The following is a 26,135-nucleotide window of genomic DNA, read 5'->3' as shown; positions in this document are numbered from 1 at the left end:
CGATTTAATGCAAGATAGGATAAATATTATTAGGCTACGTCGACTGCTTATACGCTATTAGATTTAATAAATTCTAAGACATTTAAAGTATTAAAATCTATTGTGAGGGAGAGATTTGCAATTTTGATAAAAAATAGTCTAATAACTTCAATTAAAAACGTCTCTTACCTCTTTTCTGGAGTATTCCGATATTATCGATAGCGAATACTGTCGATTAATTAAGGGGTGAGAAAAATAGCACGGTTGAGGGATGATTCGGAGAAAAAAAACGATCGCGTCACATAAAGTTTATATAGAACGATATGATACGCGTTTCGTTTGTTGGACGCGACTGACAGCACCGTGTTGCGCCACGTGGACCCCAACCATCCCGTGAAAAGCTTCGCAAGCATAGAGGGGGTGGAGGATCATGCGCGATACTTGGCTCCGTCTGCTTCGAATCAATCTCTTCTACTATGTTTCTTCTACTCGTTTCGCTCGCTTTGTGTCTCGCTAACCGCATAATTAATTATATTTCGTTGACATGAGGGATCGTTTTTTCAATTTATACATTCATATATCTAAACGATACGTTAAGAAGTAAATTTTAAATGAGATTGAAAGAAAGAGATCGCGAAGGTCGACATAAGGAAGATACTTCATCTCAGACTGGGATTTCAAGGGCAATTTTTGTGAAAGATTATTAATTACCGTAGGCTCGCTTAAACTATTACGATATTGAATTTCTCTTCGCTGTAACTCAGACTACAACCAGTAACGGCTTCCTGTCCGATCGTTAGGAAGGACATAAACATAGCCATTATCCTAATTAGGACTTCGTAAACCCAAGTGGCCAATAACTGTCTAGAAACCGATAACTACGCTCCTATTGCATTTACTCTATATATGAGCAGATAAATAGTAGGGATATTCCGAAACTTATCATTATTATAATATATAATTGACATTTATATTTTATACAATTATACAAGATATTCAAGGATGGGCAGAAAGTCTTGATTAGCTCTGTGCGAAATTTATATTTTTTATCATTGTGCGTATGTGTATAAAACTTAATTAAAATACGATCATAATAATTGTAATGTGATTATTATGTAATGTGAAACGATGCATATGCAGCTTCAACTATGTATATGCAGCGTATTTCAGAGATTAATCGTTGCGCTTGTCAGTCTCAACATGTCAAAACGTACGTCTCTCATAAGCGGAAACGCGCATGTTACATCAGTGCTCGCTTCGAGTCTCTTGGTCTCCGACAATCCCCCCGTTATCTCCTTCTCGGCCTTTTGGTCCCGACATTTGTAACAGGCTGAGCCCGCAAACTCATCCCGCGTCTCTCTCATTCCGTATAGGGGTGGATAACGGCGTGATGTTTACATTTCAATTATCCAACGTTTCACTCTGCGCCATTATTAGTATTTGCATCATTTAGCAGGCGCAGGAAGGAACGTGCCTCAGCACCGACTCGACTGCTTCGTCTCGTTTCAGAATTGTTAAAAGGAGAAGGGGTTTGTGCGCGCGCGTGAGTTCACGTCGAGGATACGAATCAGTTGGTTATCCAACCATCCAAGCCGAACAATTATTCAGGCGTGGAACTTGTGCTGAATTTCAATCAATTATTTATAATCGATACGTTCTTGAGTGTAAAACAGTGGCCGCCGATGAAAATACAATCGTAGAGATCGCTACCGAATTTTGTGTCTAACTCGACGTTACTGCGACAATTAAAGTAGACGAATAATTCCTTTCTTTTTTCCCCCGAAAATAATGGAACCTAATTTTCTACGAAGTTAAGATTGCCGATTGCCGACAATAGGAGCGACAATGCGAAGTAAAATGCGGGATTGCCCAATATCCCGCTGGGGAACTAAGACTTAAGTCCACGAAACGACCGGAAGAATCTGTAATGGTAGAGAAAGATTGCCTAGTCCGAGAAACTCTAGGGAATATCGGAAAGATAAAAGACACGTTGTTCCCTCTTGTTCTATCAGCGGAAATAGGATCTTCGAAAATGATCGTTAGCCGTTCTACCCGCGAATTTTATGACGACGTCAACGAGGTCACTTTACTGATATTGACCAGTTCTTTATTTCTCGTTTCTATTGGCTCATTGTCGAAATAAAATCTTGTTCAGCATGTCGACGGTTGCTCTAATCATTTTAGCTTAAATAATTTTTATAACATCTCTGTTTTTTTTATTTCATCAAGTTATTAAATGTAACTGTCTTCAGGCGATATTGCGATGCATCGTTTTTTTTGTCAATTTTTTTAATAGATATATTTTTGTTTTCACGTTTTTGTTACTTTTTGTTTTGTTATTTTGTGTATGTGTGTATAGCAATAAATATGTATATGTCTCGTAAAAAGTCCAACAATAATTGATGTAACGGAATAAAATATTTATTTCTTTTTAGTTTTTATTATTGCTTAAAATTGTAGACCTTCAACAGTAATATGACGCGATGGTTTTGCAAACGACATAGAATCATTTATATTATTGCGAAAAGAGAGAGAGTGAGAGAGAGAGAGGGGCGGAAAGAGAAAAATTCTTTCGCTCCCCCTACTACCATCTTTAAAATTTGTATAAGCAAACTTGTCTCTTCTTCTCCTATCATAGTTATAGTTAGATATCTTCCTCTTCGCAGCCACCCATTTCTACTCAAACTTCGCAAATATCTGATAATCGAAGAGACGAATCGTCTGGCCATTCGGTTTGCGGGTAACTACACTTTGCGCGGTTCTAGAGTCTGATAAGATGGCAGTCTGGACCAAAAGGAACATATGGAGAGGACGTGTTCACCAATGCTATCTCTGTACAATACAAGAACGAATCTTCCCGCTGGTTCGTGATATAAACTAGCATTGCAACAAAACAGATAATATTGGAGACAATTTTTTTTCTTTACGTAATTTCATAAAATATTTTCTATGAAACAAAAAAAGGTAAGATAATTTTTTAATTTTTGTATAATTTTTAAATATATATTTAATAAAAGAAAAAGTTTAATTTTCAAAAATTTTATTTTGCAATCAAATCTGTGCTGTTTCAAAACTACGAAAGATTCTGCTTAACATGTGAAATACCTTTCGTGTTTCAAGGACAATGGACTGCTCTGTTATCACCATTCATCGTGCGATATATATTGCACACCGGCGCTCTTTAAACCTTTTAAGTCAGCAACACGCTGTCGTACCACCAACTGGAATGGAAAGGCTCTTAGCAGGTGCTTTAGGTGGGCGTGTTCAACCGCGATATAGTACCTTTTAACCGCGGAAACGCAGTAGAAAGCACGGCCCCGTCGACCTTTTTCCCTCTCTTTTTATCTCCATCTTTCTTTTCTTTCATTGCATCGGCCACCCAAAGAACAAAACTTTCTCGCGATCCCTTTTTAGATTTTTACAGCGTGTAAAAAATAATAAAGTTTCAAGATACGTTTCAAAATATGCGATTCACCTCCAACGTTACTATATATTTGATACCCCCGGACTATGTATGTCTAATATTTATATATAATATACATATAACATATAAATTTGACTTTTTTAAAAGTCTCATCACGTATCATTCTATTTATAACGTGTGCATAAAAGCCAAGCATATATATTTACTTCTTGAATACGTGCCAGCTTAAAAGCCGGAAACATTCCGCGAAAGATCCAAAAGCGAATCGCGTCTAGCCGAAAGAAATTCACGAAAAAAGTCAGCGCTCTAAATATTACAATCCTTCTGCTCAAACGCGAACCGTCACGTTGGACCCCTCGCGTGCATACAAGGCGTTCTATCCGCGACGCGCGATGCGCGGAAATCCCGTAGCTCGCCATAAAGAAAATCCGTGACGGGTCTAGCTTCCGGCTTTCCTCCAGAAATGTACCCTTTCCTTTTACCACCCCGTACGTCTTTCTCCAAAAAGTATCGTCCGACACCGACCCGCCTCTATACCAACCCCCTTGCATATGTACATCATCCCCTTTTCGCACAGCGGGAAACGAGATACGCTCTTCGATGAATCTGTCTTCGCCCTCTAATGGAAAAATGCGTTTTTAAAATGCGTACGAAACGTATTGTAAATTTTAAGGTTTCACGGAAACTATCGCGAGATGCAAATTTTCACAATTTCCACAATGTTCTTGTTTCAATATTTATATTTCACGATATTTGAAAAATTTGCAATATTGAAAAATTAATGCAATATTGTGAATAAAACGTACGATATTATAACTAAGATTTTACTTTTAATCGTATTATTTTAAGGTGGAATTAAGATGACTCTGAACGTTTTGCGACGCCGCGTCATGATGAAGGTTGATACGGTTAATCATAAGTACACGTTATTACAGCGGATATCAGTTAGTCTTTTGCTAATCAATATTTAATAATATGTTGCATGCTCATGGCCAACCGATAAGAAAAACTAGTTTAACTATGGCGCGGCGGATGAGATAATTATTAGCAATGATTGGTACCTACAGCGAGACACGATGAATTTGCAAAAATTGCTCAAACCGCTGCCAAGTGAGATTAAAAAAAAGAAAAAGACAATTACGCACACAACACACATTTTGTCGGTTTAATATACCACTTTAATTATCTGGAAATTACCACAATATTGATTGAACTGCTATTTCGATTGACCAACATTGTAGGTTGAAACACAGACTAATACTATTTATCACAAATATAATAGATAAATCGAAAATACAATGCAAGCATATATTAAGAGATATACGATTATTTTTTCTTTGAAAATGTATTTATGCAATGCTTTAATGTTCTCTTTTGATATTATTTTTATAATTTATAAGAATAAGGATAATTGTGACATTACAATATTTTCCAACGAAAAAAGAAAAAACAAATGTAAAAAAAAACAATGGTAAAATTTAATATTTATTTTCAATAAAAATATGGAAATTCTGTAAAATCTTTCTATTGACCTTTTATTATTTTTTCTCTCTCTTTCTCTCTTTTCTTCCGAAAATATACGTATTTATAAAATACAAAAACTGCAAATATGTTTGATTAAAACCACATAAAAAGATATAGGAGTCCAATTGAAATCAAATGTATATATTCTCTAGTAGGCCGGATTAATATAATACACGGCTGTTGATATACATATCAATATCCGCTGCAAAATCCAATTTTACTAATCCATTATTTGTTTGAAATTCAATCACTGATAAATCATCCATTTTCGGAAAAGTCGAAAATTGATTATCTACAATGTAAAATCAAATCATAGTCTGAAAGGGCTATCTGTATCATTGCATACATATGTGATTCGTTCTCGATATTGGAACGGCATCCGTCGTTTCCCCATTTTCCTTGAAACTGCACGAGAGTAACACCGTGTGAGAAGTTTTCTCCTCTTCGACAGACTACCCGGCATGAGAAACAAGAAGAAGAAAAGTGTGCGGCAGAACGGACACGAATGGAACTGCTCCAACGGCGGGAGAGTTTTACCGTAATATTTGAGATCATTTGAAATACTTTCAAAGGGTGGGCTTGTGTCCAGCAGACGAAAAAGAGATGGAGAGAGAGAAAGAAGAGAAGGAAGAAAAAAAGAATATACAGACATCGCGTCTCGATCTCCATTCCGAAAGAAGACCTTCTTGCGCGATAGATCCACCTCCACGTATCTCTCTCTCTCTCTCTCTCTCTCTCTCTCTCTCTCTCTCTCTCTCTCTCTCTCTCTCTCTTCTTCTCTGCAAGTACAGTATCCTCGCAAGTTTGTAAATCGATACAATTTCATAAATAAACTTTGTTTGAAAAATATCCGTTGGGTACCTTTTATAACTCGGTGCTATTATTACTTTATTCGATAAAATAATACCGCAAGATATTGACGTGCTCTTGAAATAGATATCTATTTCTTTCACGTATATTTCAGTGTATATCTCATTACGTCAATCTCAGCGAATTAATTCAATTAGAATTTCCTACAATATGTAGTTCTTTTTTTATTCAACTGTCCTATACAGATCACTATTTAAAATTTTTCCAATTTTATATCTCTGGATTCTTATGCAATACCGTATACCTCTGTTCTTCTTTAATTCGGGAATTTTATTTTTACAAAGATTCAATATTTTTGTATATAAAATTGCATTGCTGAGAAATAAGAAAATAATCAATATTATAAAATTAAAAAACAACGTAAAAATTGTGCATTTTTTGCACTATTATATATTTGCTTCAAGCTTTAAGTTTCGCTCTTCTGAACCCGACTATCACCGTCTCTCTTTGCCTCGGCCTATCGTTTCTCTTTTCGCGTTTGTCAGGGGCAATGACAAGATATTAAAGTAGGAATAACGCGTAGACTGCAGACTGTAAATATCCGGTGGTGCTCGGCTTGCCTGATGTTCACAATGAACAGACGGATAAGCCCCGCACAGCCAAAAGGATTCCCGAGCCGGACATGGGCGGCTGAGAATCCCCGCTGTCCGTATGGAAATGCACCGCAAAGTTTATTGCACGCTCGCTATGAAGCGCCGGTAGTCGAGATAATAGCGTTGATGAGGAAGATATAAATTACTTGGTGCTGCGAATAAGTGACAAAGGCGGGCGAGCTGCAATTTTCCCGCCTTTGCGATTGATCGAATACATGTTTCGTGGTAAAATTATATGCAGAGTTGCAGCAATAACCGATGCAACAACTATTTTAAAATTCTCTCGTCCCTATTTTTATGACATTAATTTATACAACGTATATTAATGCACACATGTAAATGAAAAATATTTTTGAAATTGAAATATTTTTGCAAATATATAGACAAACAATAGATATGTACGTACATTAATAGGCATGTTTTTTTTTATAGAGAGAATAACTAAAACATATGCGCACAATTTCCCGAGATAAAAAACATCTCGAAAATTGCATATTTCCTTAGGTGTTATGCTAATCAAAAGTTTTACAGAGATCTTATATTCCTTGACGGAGTAGCCGCAAAACTGAAGTAACTTCTCGAGAATTTAGGGCTCTAATATAGAGGGACTACCCGAGAATTTATGAATTTCAATGACGAAAGGCAATATCGCGCGGCTATTCTTTATTGTAGCTAATAAAGAAGGCTTTAGGCCAAAGTTTATACGGAAGTCATTTTTTTTCTTACCCGCGATTAAATCATTTTTCTTTTTCTTCGGAACATTTTAATTGTTGAAATTTGATAGCGGAAACGTATACTCGAATCTATTTGCGCAAATTCTGAAAGAGCGAACGCTTAAGAAAATTGCAAACTTACTTTAACTGGAGCATTCATTTCAGACTTCTCTATTATAATGTTATGACAGAACTAGCACAAACAATTAACCAATTAAATTGGATCTATGTGTCTATAAACAAGATAATTTTAGCTTAGAATATTTAAAAAAAAAGAACAAACAAACTATTTGGATGTGTTTTCAACAAATAAATAATACTTTTATAAAAAAATTTGTTTTCCAACTTTTAAGCTTCCTTCCTTCCTAGAGTTAAAAAATTTAAAAGCTAAGTACTTTGCATATAGTGTTGCAAGAAATCTGTTCTCTAAATGAGCATGTTCTGTTTCATAGCAGCATCCATCGGGAAAGACGATTCTACGTCGAGCAAAATCGAGGCATTTGTCAGGAATAGCGGAAACTACATCGAGTGTGAAAATATTTGGAACGGTCACAAGAGCTCTTTGACTTTGACCCGGATCGAATATTTCTCGATTTTCTGCATCTGGAAAAACCTTGTTTGCCGAGAAGAAAAAAGGATAGGATGTGAATACGAGGGATATGAGAAGACCGTAAACGAGAATAGAGAGAAAGAGAGAAAAAACCGTAGGCGCGCTGCGGAGACTCCATCGGTAGTCTGGCTGGTGGATCCTCTCGTAAAAGTGAGCCCGAGAGAGTAATAAAAGGAGCGACAGATAAGCCGCTTCGTATTGCCATTCGATCGATGGCGATGTTGCATTGACGTATGTATATATATGCCGAGCGAATTCGCGCTGAATATTTTTCGATGATAATTTCTGAATTTTTTTCGCCAATATACGTAATCTCTGTAATCTACGATTGAGAATAGATCCCCGTAAGATTGATTTCGTTGTGATAAGGTAAATTGACTTGTAGGTTTCAGCAGGAGGCTCTGCTTTTTAAACCGAATTTATTTCAAGCTTTCAGTCGATGGATTTAATTCACTTTTGCATTTACGAGACATCGGTTTTTTTGGTCAACAGAGTCCACGTTGCTAAACTCCTTACACCAAAAGCCTTCTCTCGTCGCATTTACATCTACGTCATCAACACGCCCGCGCGCTCACGCTCACGCATTCACGTCTCGGTTGAAGAAACGAAAAAGAGAGGGAGAGAAGGACGGTTCGCACACACGACCACGAAGAGGTTCAACGACCTGCGGGAATGCCGGTACACCGGCAGAGGCTATCGTTTTAAACCGTGTTCGGCAATCTCGTAAGACTCTTCGCCACTGCTGTAGAGACGTACTTTTGATAACGGACGACCACGAAAAGGGCTTACCAGAGATCGGTGGCGAGCTGCAACGGGATAAAGAGACGACGTGTGTATGTACAAAACTGATATAATTTCGGCGAGCTCAAATGCTCTGGATGTTACAAGAAAGATACTTTATGCCGATTATTGCATACCAAATAAATATAAAAAAAATCTTGCTCGCGTGCCTGTAGCACGCTGAAATTAGAACCTGTCGAAATTATACCAGTTTCGCTCGTTGCACGCTCTACCTGCAGGTGGTTTATAACCAGAATGCTTAACCAGTTCGCTACAAATTATACTTGACCTACATACATGTAGCACGGCGTTAACATTCATTCCGATCATCGTCTTCGGCACGATTGTCTGATAAAGTAATGGTGCGCCCAAGTCGCACCACTATCATGAATGGGAAAACGAAACGTGAGCGAATAGATCGACTTTCCACAATTGCTCGACGGTTTCGTGCTGAATCGTAATTCGGAGATGTACCGGTTAAACGTGATTTTCGTTCTTCGTCCTTCGATTTCATCGCTTCGGACGTTTTCGGTTAACGCGAAAGAGTTAAAAGCATACATTTGGATTTCGTTTGTCCTTCCCCTCGTTTTCGCGACGAAATCCTCTTTCACAAATCAATGCCAATCGTGGTAATCGCGAACAACGACGTTAAGAGATCCCTCGTGGTCGGCACGCAGCAGGAAGAAAGATTAAGCTTTCGTCATCTTTCTTTATTTGAACCTTTGTGATAAAGGATCGTCATAAAATACTAGAAAGAGAGAGTTAGAGAGAAAGAGGGATGAAGGGGGAAGAGAGAGAGAGAGAGAGAGAATCAGTGAAAGAGGTCGGCGGCTACGCGTCCCCGAAATCAATATGGATACCTACACGTATGCGATATATCCCTGCACGTGCTTGTGCGTTTCGGGACCTTTCCACATGTCTATAGGGTGGTCAACATGTCAAGGGTGGAAAGACGCCCTTCTCTGTGACAAACTGCCCCATTCGTCGTAATTCACGCAAACGAACTCGATGCTTTCTACGTCATTGGCTATTGTGACAAATTTGTACTTATGTATACTCATTATTTACTTTCGCTTTATTAATATATACAATGACAAAATTGTGTGTGTGCAACGAGATTCTTGCTCGAATAATTGAGAATTGTTTTTAGAAAGAAGTCGACGTCAATAAATTTTCAGGAAATATATTCAAGTAATTTAAGTAGATTGATATTGATGACTAACGAGTCGCTTTAAAATACTATATACGTAAATTTATGTAAAATTCAATTTCGTAAATAATACCCTATCATTGTTGAATTTTGTCAAAATAATTTTCGATTGTTCGTTGTCACGTACTCTTACCTACTTCAAGATCGTATTTCTTTGACACGACTGTGTGCCTTTGTCATAGCTTTAATAACTCAGCAAGACACAGAAACCTGAGAAAAAGCAACCCAAGGTATGCCACATCATGCCGCTGTAGAATGCGTTTATTGGATTTTTCCCGACTAAATTACATTCCTCACGATGGTTTATCGATTTGATTTTGAATTTTAAGAGCGCGTCGTGATTTCTTTAACGCTCCTATATTATTACAAATTAAGAGCGTAATTAATAAATATTAAAAAAATATGACGTTAATAAGTTGATATAATACAATCTAGAAAAATATACAAATTGAAAATATATATTTATAGAAATATTGTATAATTCAATTTGCAATGGCAAATAAAAGGAATAATGGAGGATATTTCGAAATCACAGGACACGTAACTTTCAAAGAACTGTTTCGAAAATTTTTTTGTACGACGTATTTCCGTTAAACGATAGTGTCGGTACAATGTGCCTCAGCTGGATATCTCTCGCGAAAAAATGCGGGCCACTGCATGACACCTCGTAAAAGCATCTCATATAATTGGCAATTAAAGCAGGTAGCTTTGACAACCTACCTACCCGCGATACTTGAAATCCCGTGTTAAAGGGAACCGCGAAATTGTTCGCGGGGAATGTTCTGACTTTGACAAATAAATTTCCGTTAATTCGCGCACTGCTACTTTTTTTGTAACACTCTCTCAAAATAAATGCCATCCAATGATTTCGTTTCAATTTAAACTTGGGACAAAGGCTTCGAAAGACCCTTTGAAAGTTTCCGCTGTAAATTTTCGTTTTACCGTAACAAAGTGTCCTTTGAGCGGGAAAACGAACTATGATAAAAACCACACGAAACAACTTGCGTGTTTCGATGGACTGCCGTTTTATGCATATCAAAATTTTCAAAGCATTATCATGAACAGTTCTTTATTTAAGGTGGCGTTTTATACAAACAAAATTTGTAATATTGAAGTATTCGTATTTAATTTAAAAAATATATAAAAACAATCATAAAGAGATTTATAGAAATTTTCAGCGATGTAAATAATATACATGTACAATAAGCAAAATTGATCTTTTTTCGATTTAATCGAGCTAAAGTTTTATTAATGTCGCGTCAAATTTAAAAATATATTATAAAATAGCAAATTATTTTTTATTTCAGTTTCAAAAGTAAAAATATTATAATAAAAAGAGTATATGTGTGTTGTATGTTTTTTTTTACTGCTTTTTAGCCTCGTTCGTAAGAGATTTATTCGTGATGATTATCTAATATTTTATTATTCTTGGATTTTATGATTAATAAAAAGTCAAGAGAAGGAATCGCACGTCCGTTAATTTAATCGTTTCCTGATTTCCAATCTCTCTTCTCCTTTTAAGTGCGTACTAATCCTTCCCACTTGGAGTCACCAAAAATAGTTCGGTATTAAACTCAAATAAACGAAACTTTATTATTATCACTTGTCTGGGTATTACGAGCACTCATTATTTACATCATAAGCATAGAATTATTGAAAAATAATGTATCGATTTTTAATAAATAAATTTTTTGTATGAGACTGATATAAATTGCAGAAATTTATTTTTAAATTTAACAATATTTAATTTAAGGAAAAATGAACCCGGCAAAAAATATAAAATGTGAATTATGCATTATTGGATGATATATTATTTGCATGATTAGAGTTAGTTGTTAAATTAATTAGTTTGAGTAGATCTTGGCTAGGATATTCTGATACCAGAATTTCCCTTGATAATTAATTTTATGTCTGGACAAAGATAAATAACGTTCTTACTTGCAGCCAATGTGTAAATAAAACGCGTAAATACTGAAAAAAGTAAACAAATCATTTCAAATGTATTATTTATATTAGAAAAACGAGCTTGCACGTATAGAAAGAATAAAAATCACTTGTAAGTTTTAATATACCTATATGTATCTTATAAATATGTTGAATTTCGCATTAAAATAATTAAATTAACTAAATTTTATATCTTACATGTTGCTAATTGTAATATAACAAAATAAACATTTAAAATATTGATATCCGACTGATTACTAGTATAGGCGACTGACGAAGCCTCTCTTAACCAACGAAGCGTGATTTTCGCCTCATTTACGTCAGCCGTATAAATATAAATGTTGTAGGGGCGTAGACGAGATGTACGCGCATTTACGGTATGTTACACTAAACCCTTCTTTGAAAGTCTGATCTTCTCTACGATGGAATATAACAATAGGGACGATTTACGAAAATGTGCATTGAGTGGGAACGATCGCCGAGCACAGGAAGGCAAGTGAGTCGTCGAATTTACGACTCATTACATTGGAGATTGCTCATTTCCTCCGATTTCGTTGCCACGAATTTACATTTATCGTATTTATAAACAAAGAGAATTGATAATCGATAATCATATGGAATGTATCGAAATTTTACCAAATTTTTAGGAATCAATTTAAAAAAAATTAATTATTTCTTTTTCTTTAAATATTAGACAAAAAAACTTTTTTAGTCATAAATGTCCAAATTCTACTTTATCCGTGACAATTTTTCTGTAACGAAAGATGTAGGCAACGAACAGGATTGCTAGCGCTTTATTATTCCTGTATGCTTTTCCACGACGCATGTCCTTCCAGGAATGTATAGATGATACATTAATTAGCATCCTAATTAGCATGGCACGTAATACTCAAGGGGAATCTTGGTATCCGAATATCCCTGCCAAGATCAACTCAAGCCTGCATTGAAGCCGACCAATTAACAATTATAATTGGAAGCGTAATAATAATATGTGCATATTTCTTATCTTTTCTTCATATTTTCTAATAAATACATAATTAACATTTAAACCGTCAATATATGAAAAAAATGGATAATTTCATAATATTATGTATATCGATAATTATTCACAAAAGGGGAAAAAATGATAAGAATATCATACCATTTTTTTCCTAAGGTTATAATATTTGGACAATATTTTAAAACGATATACTATACGGGACATTTTAATATGAGTAGCATCACGCGGGAAAAGTGCCACAAGTAGCAACGCTACAACGTACACAGATGTTTTCCCACACACACGTACATCCGCGCATTTCACGTACATCGGAGATTAAGTAAGAACTTCCTAGCACGAGAGTTATTCTCGCTCGTAGGCAAATATTCAACTCCGATGAAACTCAAAGCCGAAATTTTGCTGATCCCTTCAGGGTCGAGAGTCATTACTAGGTTTACAGTAATAGCGGAGAGCTTACAATAATAATTCCCTCTAACATAAAGACTCCGTTTGATTCCTTCAACACATGCGGTATTCGATTTCAATTCGAGCTAATTATAAAATGTATTTACCGATGATTGCAAGTGTTATTAAACATTGATTAAATGCAAAATAAGATCATAGATAAAAGAAAAGAAATGTCATTATGAGATCAGTATCAAATTGGCAGAGTATTTTCTTATGTAAAACACGATCGAAAAAAAGAATATATATATAGTAATGTTTAAATGTTTTAAAGAGTTGTAAGCAGGAATCTATATAGTTTCACGCTCATCTTGTATACAATTTGAATATAAAACTAGCGGATTCATCATGCATGCAAAACGGGAAAACAAACAAGGCGAAAATGGGACCGCTGGTATATGGTTGCACGCCATTATCCTAGGATCTTATTGCTTCTTATTATGCGAGGAGGCGTGCTAGAATAATTCGTCTTGCCGCGCATTACCGGAAGAAGCGGGTTTTACTATACTAGCCGGAAGGAAAACAATGTCACTTCAGACGCATAATTTGCTATCTTCGTATAATAATAATATTCTTACGGGAAATGATGCGAAATTAAAAGCAGTTTTTAGTGTATGCAAGATCACGTGAAAGTACTTACCCTGAGGCTCTCCAGTTGGGATCGTACAAAATCCGCGCGACTGGCAATGTCAGGAATCGCCACAGGAAACGAACCCATGTACTGTAACAGAAAGAATTTCGTGTTAGAGCGATGGATTAGAAAAAATTTCACGTGTAGGCATATAGTTTTCACTTTTACATTTTTCAAAGAATTTAGAAATATTAAAAAGCGACAAAATTTACCTTTGTGTTAAAAATATTAAATAATAAAAAAACGACGATTCTAAAATTTTTCGAATAGAAAATTAATATTATATTAAATATAATTAAAATACCCTCGTTTTAAACATGATTACCATCCCATATTATCCTCATGTGTTTAATAACGATGTTATACGTATTCGCGTTTTTTTATCTAATATATCTTTCTTATATCTATTATACTTTTGCCGAGAAATAATTGTCGGCTCGTTGACGTAACTGTGGTTTGAAGGGTCGCCGGCCCGGTTCAACGGGAAGCTGCCAGACAGCAAAGTCACATAGCACGAAAACTATAACGTCACGCACACGACATTGGAAAACAATAAAAGCAGACATCGGCCTAACCTACGACAAGAATTTAATTTCCTTTTTCCGTTTCGAGGACGTTCGCACACCGGAACCCGGAACGGATGCCCTCCGTCATCATAGACCTTCTATTTCCTTCCAATTTGGCTGGCGATCATTTCTACCCTCGCGCGTCTTGAAAACGAAATTTTCTAAATTTCGTTTGTACTCTTGATCGATAGGTAACCACTTTTCTCTCGATTCAAAGAAAGGTTGCTAAGATTTCTAAAAAAATGTCTATCGACTACGTTTCTTTATATCGAAATATACTTTGAAATACTTTGTAAGCGTACAACAATATTATAGACATAAATTAAAAAGTACAGTTGTTCATGTTTGTAACAATTAATTAAGAAATATATCTATTACATATGTGTAATATTTTCGGTACGGGAGCATATATCTTTCCTGGTCAAATATATCTTACAACGATTATATGATCGATAAAAATAGCGACCCTCTCCAAACAACGACAATAAATAAAAACCTAAGGGGTGGATTCTATGGGACGTAATAAATAACAGTAGCTAACGCAATTATGTGTTTATAGAAGGCGAACAATCATATTTCCTTCCCATAAACCACAGAAAGAATATCGAATCGCCAGATATGTGCAACTAATGAGAAAGAGTTATAATTTCAAATATAAAGTAATAAAGAGACAAATCAATACGTAACAGCGGCAAAATTTAATAGAAGGAAAATTACGAATTAAACTATGGTGGAAAATATAATGCACATGATTTACGATTCCCTGGCGATTCTTGCGTTTGCGAATGTTTTCTAGCTGACAGCATTTTGTGATCGGTAGATCCGTATCGCAATATAATCCTGGTTTTAATCCTCCCGGATAATTCTCATTGTTGTGTTTCATCGAACTTGTCTCTGGGAGGATCTTCTCCCGGAATTGCTGGGATTTTCCTGAATTATTATGCCACTGCAGAAGAGCGACTGGAATATCCACCGAGAGAATTCCACAGGGAATGGATGTTTTATAAAAATATTGGGGTGGAATAAGCTGTTATTGTTATAAATACTGAACGTGATATTATCTTTTTTCCCTAACTATTCATAGGTCGATATTGAAGAGCAGAGATGCAAAATAATTTCAATATATGTATATTCGAGATGAAAAAAATACTCTTTTCCGATAAAACATTTTTAATAAAATAAAAACAATCACATTTAATTATTGTATATGTATTTGCTGGAAATATTAATTTTACCTCATATACGAAGAAGAAGTGTTTTATAAATCTTTCTCTCTTTCTCTCTAGACACATTCTTTTCTTATATTTTCAAATTAATTAAATTTTTTAATATATATTTTATAACGTCGTACGTCCATTTATTTAGATTAAAACAGGATGTATTATCCTGCATGTGCATATAATTTCTTTTATTGCAGCCTATAGTTTTAGTGATAAAACTTCGATTCGGCGCAAACAGCAGTGCTATTATTATTGCAATTACCGCATTTCCACTAACGCGAGCAATCGGCCGTGCTAATATCTTGCGGGCATTAAAACGAGCGTTAAAACGAATCGATTGAACGATCACGACAATCGAAGAATGTAAAAGCCCGTTTCTCCACGACGCTCGCCGCTGCCGCATGGTGCTGCTGCCAATGTGAGGGATCGTTACGATTATTACGGCACCATAAATCCACGATATATTTCACGGTGGCGAAATACACTGGTTATTTTATTCGATCGTTTATATCCCGCTTGAGCTACGAGGCTCTTCTCCACATGCGTGTAAGTACAAGCCAGATGATGCAATGACGTTGTTATCCATTTTCTGATTTAATATGTAAAACGAGATTATCATATATTTCGATATTGTGTGCATATATGCTCTTCTCGAAATCAAATTAATTATGATAATGACTGCGCATGCACGATAAATAAAAAGAGATAAAAAGAAATATTATAAAAATTGTTTTCTTTAACATAAAACATTACCTTTCTCTATGATTTGATTTTCTCAATTATAGTCAACCTTGCTTGTCGCGAATTCTAGTGTTTTAATAATTCCTACTTACTCGCCGTTTTAATGACATATTTCGTTAATTGTTTGCCGTTTTGCAGAAGCTCAATAACCGGTAGAAAATCAGACGAAAATAATCGTAACTCTTTCCGCGCTCTCATCGTGCACTGGTGGAAATTGCAGCATACGAGCGGCTAACGAGCTCGTTGGCGGAATTTTCGTCACTATAGCACCATGGAGTACCTAATTTCGACAGAATGCCGGGCCGAGAACACTTGTTCCACTTTTGTTGAAGAACCAAATCGCGGTTGCGCGGAAACCGACATAATCCGTTCTTCTTTTGCCGAGCACATTTTATCAACAATAAAAATCTCACCTGTTGCAACTTTTCATAAATAAATTTAAATACATAGTATTTTACGCGCGACTAACTTTCCTATATACTTGTACGGTGGTCATGTATTTTTGCAATTTAATAACTGGATATTATTAATATATTTATATTTGTGTGTACATATTACTTTAATTATGTGTTTGCAATTTTTTAACATTTGTTTATATTTTAAATATTTGTATTACTAGCAAAGTCTGTAACATTGATTGGAAATATTAAATCGATTGTCACAACTTTACCGAATTATTATCAAATAACGGCACATTGACGGATGTTTTGATGGATACTGTGAGGATAGCATTCAACAGCTGCCGTAATATTTTATACGTGTGTTTACTGCGAACGGGTGATTGCCGTTTAACAGTAAATCCGTTTATATCGCGGAAGGGATATCGTGAGAGGTGTATATCGCACATGGTCGAGAGATCACTTTCACCGAACGTTGAATTTTGCGAAATTATGCTCGGAACTCGAAACGAGAATCGATTAACCATCGCGTGTCAGAGGCAAAACATATCGTGTCACTGTTCACTATCGCTCTCGTGCGATTCGAGTACTTTCACGCCATCGGAAATGCAAATTTATATGCAATTTTGGGAGAGAAGAAACTCTGTCAATATATTATATGCCTATATAATATTATTACATTTCAAGGCAAATATCTGAGCGTAATACGTAGCGTTTAAAAGAATAATTTCTCAATTCTTTAATTAATGCTTTCTAATTAAATTCCGTTGATTATTTATAATTATACGAGCAATTATAATACGCGTTTATCCTACTGATATATCGATATAAGTCGTTTGCGTTACGCATCTTTGAACAAAAGCTTTGTAGCTCTTATTAGAGGTTTCCGGCTTATCTCGCCGGAAAAGGCCAAGGCGAGGTGTCAGTTTCTGCGGCGATAATGCCGCATTCGTTACGTTATCGCGAGCGAAATTGCATCCGCGCGCAAGTCTGCATAGTTGGTCGCGCTTACCAAGCGTGGTCACGTTGTAACTGTTGACATTTTCGTACGCTCCGTTACTGGAGTCGTGACGGAGAATACCGACGCAGGATAGAAAGGACGTTGCGTAAAACGTGCGCAGCATTTAAATGATTCCGAGTGTGCCATCGCGAATCGAGTCATCGCTCATGAGGACCGACGATGATTGGAAATCGATGAGAGATTCCCGATTATATAGATCATATATTTCGATAATTACATCGTTCATTTCAGAAAGAACGTCCTAAAATTCTTAAATTAGACAGTACCTAGGAATAACTCGTCATTTTCAATTTGTGCATTCGTTTCCTACGAGTTTATCGATTATTTCCCCACCTTAAAGGTTACGCCGTTCTAAAATTATCTCTCTTTCAATAAAGTTAGAACTGTGTCAATCAAACTGGCAATTAAAGTTACATATGATGTAATGAAATAATAGAAAATAAAATAATAATCTTACAAAAAGCGATTGCTAGACCAGCTGATCTCTTTGGATTAAGGTAAAATAAAAATAAAAGTCAAAGAACAGACTGTGGTAAAACATAGATTTTTAACAATAGTAAACACGGGATAGAAGGAATCGAATATTTGTTATTTGAGTGGATGAATCTCCGTCGCAATCCGGCTTTTACTATCGGCTATGCGCGTCGAGGAGTTTAAAATTACGTTGGCATTGTACGAGTACAATGTGCTGTCAGTGTATGTTCAGAAAGACAGGAATAATCGCCCGTATCCCCGAATTTAAAACGAAATCTATGATATAATCATGGTTATCGCAATTAATAAATTTAAATGCAAATTTAATCTTTGGAAGTTTATCGAATGAAAAAAATGGAGCGTTTCCGATGGACTATATCGATATCGATATCGATATCGATACGTTAATGAAGCAAAATAATTTGAAACGAAAACATTTTCACTTTACCTATACTCGAATCGAAATTAATTTTCCATATTTCGTGTTTCAACAGAATCGACGCATATACGTTGAGTAATATAAAAGAAAAAATCAGAACGTTTCAAAGAGAAATAAAATATGATGAAACATCAATCGCGATAAAATTTGATACAGAGATGTATATGTATGTGTATACGATATTGATGCGACACTCTGTTATTTACTCTCTCCTATACAAATGTCAATCAAGTAAAATTTCAAATCCATAAAATTGAAGTATCTCAAATTAATAAACCATGTTATATACATTGCAATAGTATATATAATATACTATATATATAATACTGTGTGACATTTAAAAATGGACATTTATTAAATTGATAAAATATCTTCTGATATAGATGTCATACAATGCTAATATTTTCGAAATCACAGGACATCGATTTATTTCAAAATCTATACAATTTTTTTCTCCTGAAAATATAAAAAATCTCAAAGTATAATATTCGAATCGTTCTTCTCAGTTTGTTGATTGTTCAAGTTTGAGACCATTTTAAACGTAACACAGCCAGTTCGCGAACAGAGAAACGAGGTGAAATACAGAGATTTATATCCGTTCGCTTCCTTGGGATACGAATGCGGAAAGGAAGCGCGAGGAAAGATTCCCTATAATGTATGTGCATTCTCGCATCTTCACGTTCGCACGAAACGAAACGAAACGAGACGAGACGAGACGAGACGAGACGGATGCATACGACGATGCACACTTGCGCGAGATTCCGTGCAAAATGCGACCGAGTGCGTATTATATGAGCGTTGCGGCCAGCCGTCTATCGGAAAAAGGAAGAAGAAGAGGAAGAGAGTCGTACATGAAAATTACATACCCCGTTTGTGTGACTTGCGCTTAAAAGGCCTCGGACGAATAACTGTAGTCAGCTAAAAGCCTCTTGTACGCCACGTTTACATCTCGTAGCCTACATGGAAATGTAATACTTTTCCATGATTTCTCGGTATTCACTCGCTTTGTTACACAATTGTCGTAGAAATGATACGTCAAATTAATAGACAGATACACGGTCACTTTTTCTAATAATTATTAAATTAATTGATTTTTGTTGTTATTGAAAAATTTATTACAATTATCCCCCCCGTTATCGCGCAATCGCAATCGTCGAATTTATCTTATAAGTACCTTAACTACGATTAATGAATCATGATAAAATTCACCTTAGCTGCGATGAATCTCTTCGAGAACGTTTCTGCCATAATAAGCATACATCACTTCCCATCTGATCGGCACCGATTATATTTTCTTAAGAATACAAAATACATTCAAGATAAAACTTGAAGTAGAATATACAAAAGGATCTGTTTTCTTTTTTCTTTTAGTTTACACATCACTGTGATGCATTTTCACTGCACTTTTTATTTTACACCGTGCGATACGAAAAGTTTCACCATCGCGTTATTTCTACCGTCACTTTTCGAAAAAAATCACGAACGATGCATCCAGGAAAAATTTCCAATATAATCCTTTTCAAGTTTAAGCGCCCGGCTTCACAATCCATCGACAAAAAAAAATTCGTCAAACGTCGATAACGCCAACAAGAAATTTTTAACGTTTTAAAACGGATATATTAATTATAATTTGATTTGATTATTATAGAATTAAATCGATATGTATTTTAGTGCCCTAAAGCTATATTTTTCAGACACGATTAAAATAAGGTATTTCTCGTCGGTTGGAGAAAAAATAAAGACCGGTCGACCTTTGGACGTTAATGATAGTCGGCATGACATTTGCAGCTAAAGTTCCAACTCCTTTATATCGTCAACCAATTCAAACGCAAGTATGTGTAAAGAAACGAAAGAATTTTGTTATGCGCTGGAGAATATATTTAAATTAAATAAGTGACAATCAATATTAATTTATCATTTATTTTAAATTGAAACTCAGCTAAAAAAAAATGCAAAAAGAAACAAAGTATAAACTTTAGCATTATTTAACTAAATTGTTCCTTAATATTTTTACTAAAAACTTGCAGTATAACTAAATACGTAATTTCACATATTGACAGCGTTATATTAATGTTCTTTTAAGACTATACTTTGCAGTTAAATAAGAGAATGTTTACTGCTACAAAAAGATAGATAAAAATAAAGATTACTTTTATAACTCTGCTTCACTATTACAAGCTAATCCTATATATTGTATAGTAAGAAGAACATAATTATCAATTAATTATCAAACACAATCAATTTTAACAAACGACATATTTTGAAAAATAACTGCTCGAATTGTTGAAATTTGCATCAGTTGCACGCAACTGAACATTCACAGTCCCACCATATAGATATAGAAGAAATAACATAGTACATAAAACAAGCCCGTAAAAGGCACATCTTTTTCTATGATATATTTTTTTCAATTTCCGAAAAGCAAGCCAATTAAATATTTACGAAGGTTTGTTTGGAGTATAATGCTGATATTACGAACGAACCTACATCAATTTTAAAATAGAGCTTTCAGATATTACTTGAGTAAAGTTACTTTGATTTTCTGTTTCAGAGTTTCACGAGAAAACTGTTGCAACTACCATTTTATTTGAGTGCTACGTCCTCGTACGCTATCACACATGTCACGAACATTTTTCAATTGTAAAAACGAGTAATGTTAAAAAATTCACTCAATATACGGAATTGCGCGCGACACAATTTTTTAGAAAAAAACAAAAAACGTGCGATGGACACTATCATTCATTGGACGATCCAATATTTCAAGGTCGAGAGATCAATCCTTTCAAAATCACGATTCAATCTACAACAATCGCGTCATATTTCTGGGCCAACTATCGATAAATCACCGTAGCACATGCATCTGAAATGTCATCTCTCTCATCGCGCGATTGAATTGACGAGTCGTTTGTCCGATGGACTCCATGACAAGGAATCCGATGAAAATGCATGAATTTAATTTGTGCGATCGTGTAACGGTGTACAGTTAACAGTAATTAATTAATTAAAACAATTATTAGAAGCATGGCGATATAGTGCTACGACAACGACGAGATTTTCAATCACGCATTGTATTCTCTTATCACCACGTGATACATTCACAGATAGAGAGTCACCGTAGAAATATGCGTCACTCGATAAAATCATATGGTCCGCGCAATGGAGACGATCATCGTTTGGAACGCGAGGAAGCCGAAGCACCGGTGAACGCGCGACTGGCCCGAAGGACCCGGTAAGAGGTCCCTTTACTGTGCCGGGGCCCGATGATACGGCGAACGCACGGCGCGGTCGCTAATGGCCAATGGCGCACGGATAAGAGGAAAGGACGTAGAGGATCCTAGGAAGGATCCCCGTGATGTGAAAAAAAGAGAGAAATTGGCCGACTCGTTGTGACGAGTGAGTATGAAGTCAAAGGAAGAGAATAATCGAAAGAAAGAGACAAAGAGAGAGAAAATAATCGAAAGAGAGAGAGAGAGAGAGAGAGAGAGAGAGAGAGAGAGAGAGAGAGAGAGAGAGAGAGAGAGAGAGAGAGAGAGAGAGAGAGAGAAAGAAAGAGAGAAGAAAAGAGGGGGCGAAGCCGAGTTTGGCAGAGGCCGGTCGAGCACCTGGGCGACATTACCTCTTCACATCTTCCGACTGCTTCAGGCATCTTTGTACTTCGATTCGTTCTCTCTCTCTTTCTCTCTTTCGCTCTTTCTCTCTCATACGCTGTCATTTTATCAAATGTTTTAGTTTATGCGTCGAATACAATAATGTATCCTTGATATTAGCGAGTAAAAAATTTTTAATTGTGATTTTTTTCTCCTCCATTACTCTGTAATTATTTCATTCATCATCAATTCATCATCAATTAATATTGCTATAAATGAAGCTAATTGCCATTTTAAATCGCGTTTACATAAATCTAACATATTTATCGAAAATTTAATTAATAAATTATTTAATATTATTTTTTCATAATTACTCAATTATCGCAGAAATTAATTTTATTTAATTTAAAATCGTTGCTAAAACACGTTTCAGTAAAAGTGGAAAGAACACTGTCGTTTAAACGTACCTATCTGTCAAATAACATATGTTTTTGAAATTTTCTTTCAAAAACGTTGGAAGATTATGAATGGCTTAAAAATTTTTTGTTTGATTTCAATAAATGGAAAAATGTTATTAGTCCTTATTCGTGCGTTTTTTAAATATTCGATGATTACGATTGATCTCCGTTCACACTAGCGAATCGTTATATGTTCTATTTCAATTTTTGTTTTAAAATTCACTGCCAATACCGGAAATCTGTAATATACGTTACGTATATTATAGATTTCCAGTACGGGCAGTGAATTTTGGAATGCAGTCTTTGATACAACATCCTGTCAGAGGACGCGCCTTATTCCGTCACGGAAGATCAAGCGCGCTTCATGTTTATGGTGATCATTAAACTGAGCAATGCTATATATAATTATTTTTGTACCTTTTGATATTTTGGCACGCTTATCCATCGCGACTGTTATATTAATAGAATTTAAATATAATTTACAAAATTAGCAAAAAATAAAGTTACATCTAATAATATTTAGCCAATTTTTGCTTGAAAAAATCACAAAGCATTGATAGTTCTATGTATTAATTAAAATATTCAGATTAAATTTTTTATACATTAAAAAATTGACTAAAATCAACATAATGTAACTCTTTTTTAACCAACTGCTGGCCACATTCTATACTATGGTTGTTTCGCATTGCATTTTTTTATGACAGATAGTTTGCATTCTAATCATAGTCTCATGCATGATTTGTGAATTTCTTTCACATTTATCCGTTCATTTTTTTAAACGATCTAGTTAAATTATATGCACGACTATCAAGTGCAATTCGAATAAACTTTACACCCTACATGTTATTTACACGTCATAATATTGTCGTAATAAATTATATATATTCCTACGTGAGAAGCGCGTAACATAAAAGATTTAAAAAGTACATTGTAATGCGCGTTTTGTTTCTAAACGCACAATCAATTATTCAGCCTTTGATTTACATCATTTATGATTATAAATATTTCAGTGAAATGGGCCAATCGTAACAGAGACATTCGAAACTATGTCTAGTAGCAATGAAAGAGTTAAAGGGATTTGCTAATAAAATCCCCACGCTATGAAATGGTAAAATCATTGGGATGAATCCTCTGAAGTTTATGGTAGAAGTATATGGTAGAAATATACTTGCCACCTGTTATGTATATTTAGAGGTTCATATATAATACCTTGACTGAATCATTCTCTTGACTTTAAAAAATAGATTTGATCGTTGTTTCTCCTAACTATACGGAAACTATTAAAGGAAACGATTAAGGAAATCGAGATATATCGAAAGAAGATGATTGTACGTGTCCTGTCTTACAATCACGGATAACGAATCCGTACCTGGCGCCATGGTGTGTGCCATGGGATGTATGTGGTTGCCGGTTGCACATCGGCCAGTCTCCAGTCTGGCTGCAGCTGCGAACCGGTTATATACTTTCATCTGGCAGTCTTAGCACGGTCCCTAAAAGAGAATCCGATGACTATAGCTTGCGGTGCACGAGACGTGCGAGGAAAAGAGAAAGGAGAGAGATAGTGGGGAAGGGGTTAATGCCTGAACCAAGGCACGCTTATGCAGCGAAATAAAGGACGTCCAACGTCTTTCTCTTCCCCCTCTTTCATTTTTTTTAATTTTAATTTTACCACATTTCTTGTGATATACTGGCAATACTCTTTTAGCGAGAAAAGACAGAGGGAAAGGGAAAGAGTTGCATACTTAATTGAGAGTGAACGATCGAAAAACACTGCATTCGAGCTACGAGACGATATAAAGGCAATATTTGATGAGATCGTATGACGATCAACTCTGATCGTGATGAAAAGCGCAACCTTTGGTCGATAATATATATCTGGTGCATATTTGCAAGTTAATTGATTGTGACCATAGACCAATAATTTTACAGTTTTATAGAATGTCGAAAGCGACATTGAATTAAGGATTATTCTTGAAAAAAAAAATTAAGTGTATTTTTTATAAATTAATTGTAAAAAAAAATTTGCATTATTATCATATATATTCTTTGTAAACTGAGAGAAAAAAATGTTAATATAATTTTTGTGAATGGCGATCACTAAATCATGTTGATTTTTTTCATTCTGTAAGCTCTTGTCGCAAACAAAAAATGCAGAAAACAATTCATCGAGTTGCAAAGAAACGCGGTACATTAATAATTTATCTTCTGTCACTTAAAAGAGTACAGTTGTAGTGGCATACGAAGATGAGAGAATATATAAGTTAACAGCAAAGAGAGAAGAAGAAAGACTTGAGAAAAATTGATGCATATATATTAAAGCACGTTTTCTTTTTATTACGATTCGTCCATTGTCACGTTTCTTTTAGTATATCGAATATCAAACAGCGCAGGCCAATGATTAATAGTATATTAACATGATAAAAAGTGACATAATTTCTAGAAAATCGATGAAGTTCAAGAGAGACAATTAAACTTTATGTTAGAATAGACACTCGTTGATCGTAAGAGAATCAGATCGTAGAAGCTAACGAAGCAAAATACGAATGGAGCAAAGAAATAAATTGGAAAAATAATATCAAAATAATTTTCATCTTTTTTACAAATAGATATTTCAGACTTTCAAACTGTGAGAAAGCAATATTATAGCGATTCATGAATTAATGAATTGATACATAAACGTATAGACGACATAAGAAACTTCAATAGCGCGCTTTACATTCAATATATTATGTCATCCTACGCGATGACATGTTCTTTCAAAATCATTGATATGTTGTCCCAATTTTATTCAAAGAATTTTTTTCACGCGTTGTCCACCATATAAGTGATGTCAAGGTCTATTAGCTCGAATTAACTTTGTAAAGACATGTAGGCGATAGATTATCGTCAGCAATTGATACAAAAAGCCTTGAGACACGAAATGTATGACTGATATTTAAAAAATGTTTATTGGAAATGGTTGGAATAAATTTGAGATAATTGCGAAAAAATATAACTTAAATCGATATAAAAAAATAATCATATATGCGATAGACTTATGTCCTGATAAATATATAATTTATCTATTTTTTCGACAAAATAATAGATAATAAACTAATCGTAAACCTGTAATTTATGCTATTTCTCTATACAATAAAAATTGTATATTTTATGCTATATTTGTATTATTTTTTATTTTAAGGATAAGAAGATAATATTATCTTTGATCCCATAATTCATCTATTAATTAGTAGAAATTATCTTCCATATCTTATGAATGTCTTCAATGCTAACTTCTTTTTTTACATTTGCATTCTCTTTTAAACTTATATATCTGTTGTATTTTTATTTAATAATATATTTAAGTGTAAAAAATATAATATATTGTAATTTTAATATTTAAAGTCATAAGAAAACAACTTGTGACATCTGACATTCAATGTTGAAAGTAGAAATTACTTGACCGGCTAGTCAGGTTCAACTAACTTAACTCGCAGTAGGTATAAGACATCGTCCTAAAGCCCAATAGA

General features: G+C 34.9%; 1 protein-coding gene and 1 long non-coding RNA gene across 5 annotated transcripts in view; one reads left to right on the top strand and one right to left on the bottom strand.

Moving 5' to 3' along the window:
- The window catches only part of LOC145944374 (EGFR adapter protein), a 60,137-nt gene extending 38,355 nt beyond the window's left edge, over positions 1 to 21,782 (bottom strand). The window contains exons 1-3 of one of the 4 annotated variants that reach the window (XM_083052658.1): positions 21,161 to 21,782; positions 19,791 to 20,118; positions 13,732 to 13,812 (exon numbers count right to left, since the gene is read on the bottom strand). In XM_083052658.1, the coding sequence (XP_082908784.1) occupies positions 13,732 to 13,812; positions 19,791 to 19,838 (129 nt within the window). In that variant the 5' untranslated portion in view covers positions 19,839 to 20,118; positions 21,161 to 21,782. Of the gene's footprint in view, positions 1 to 168; positions 323 to 13,731; positions 13,813 to 19,447; positions 19,585 to 19,790; positions 20,443 to 21,160 lie in introns of those variants that run through there. The other 3 variants (XM_083052659.1, XM_083052660.1, XM_083052662.1) reach the window with 3 other exon arrangements.
- Positions 1,468 to 4,703, top strand: LOC145944449 (uncharacterized). Its single transcript, XR_014426676.1, has 3 exons — positions 1,468 to 1,909; positions 2,745 to 2,842; positions 3,100 to 4,703. It is a non-coding gene; the product is annotated as an uncharacterized LOC145944449 (long non-coding RNA).
- Positions 21,783 to 26,135: the final 4,353 nt, after the last annotated feature.

The sequence above is a fragment of the Prenolepis imparis genome, unplaced genomic scaffold (assembly GCF_030444845.1).
Source record: "Prenolepis imparis isolate NDT839.2.m4 unplaced genomic scaffold, iyPreImpa1.0 SCAF_13, whole genome shotgun sequence".
Classification (NCBI taxonomy): Eukaryota; Metazoa; Arthropoda; class Insecta; order Hymenoptera; family Formicidae; genus Prenolepis; species Prenolepis imparis.
The sequence above is the reverse complement of the archived record's forward strand: the minus strand, read 5'-3'. Positions and strand labels throughout refer to the sequence as shown.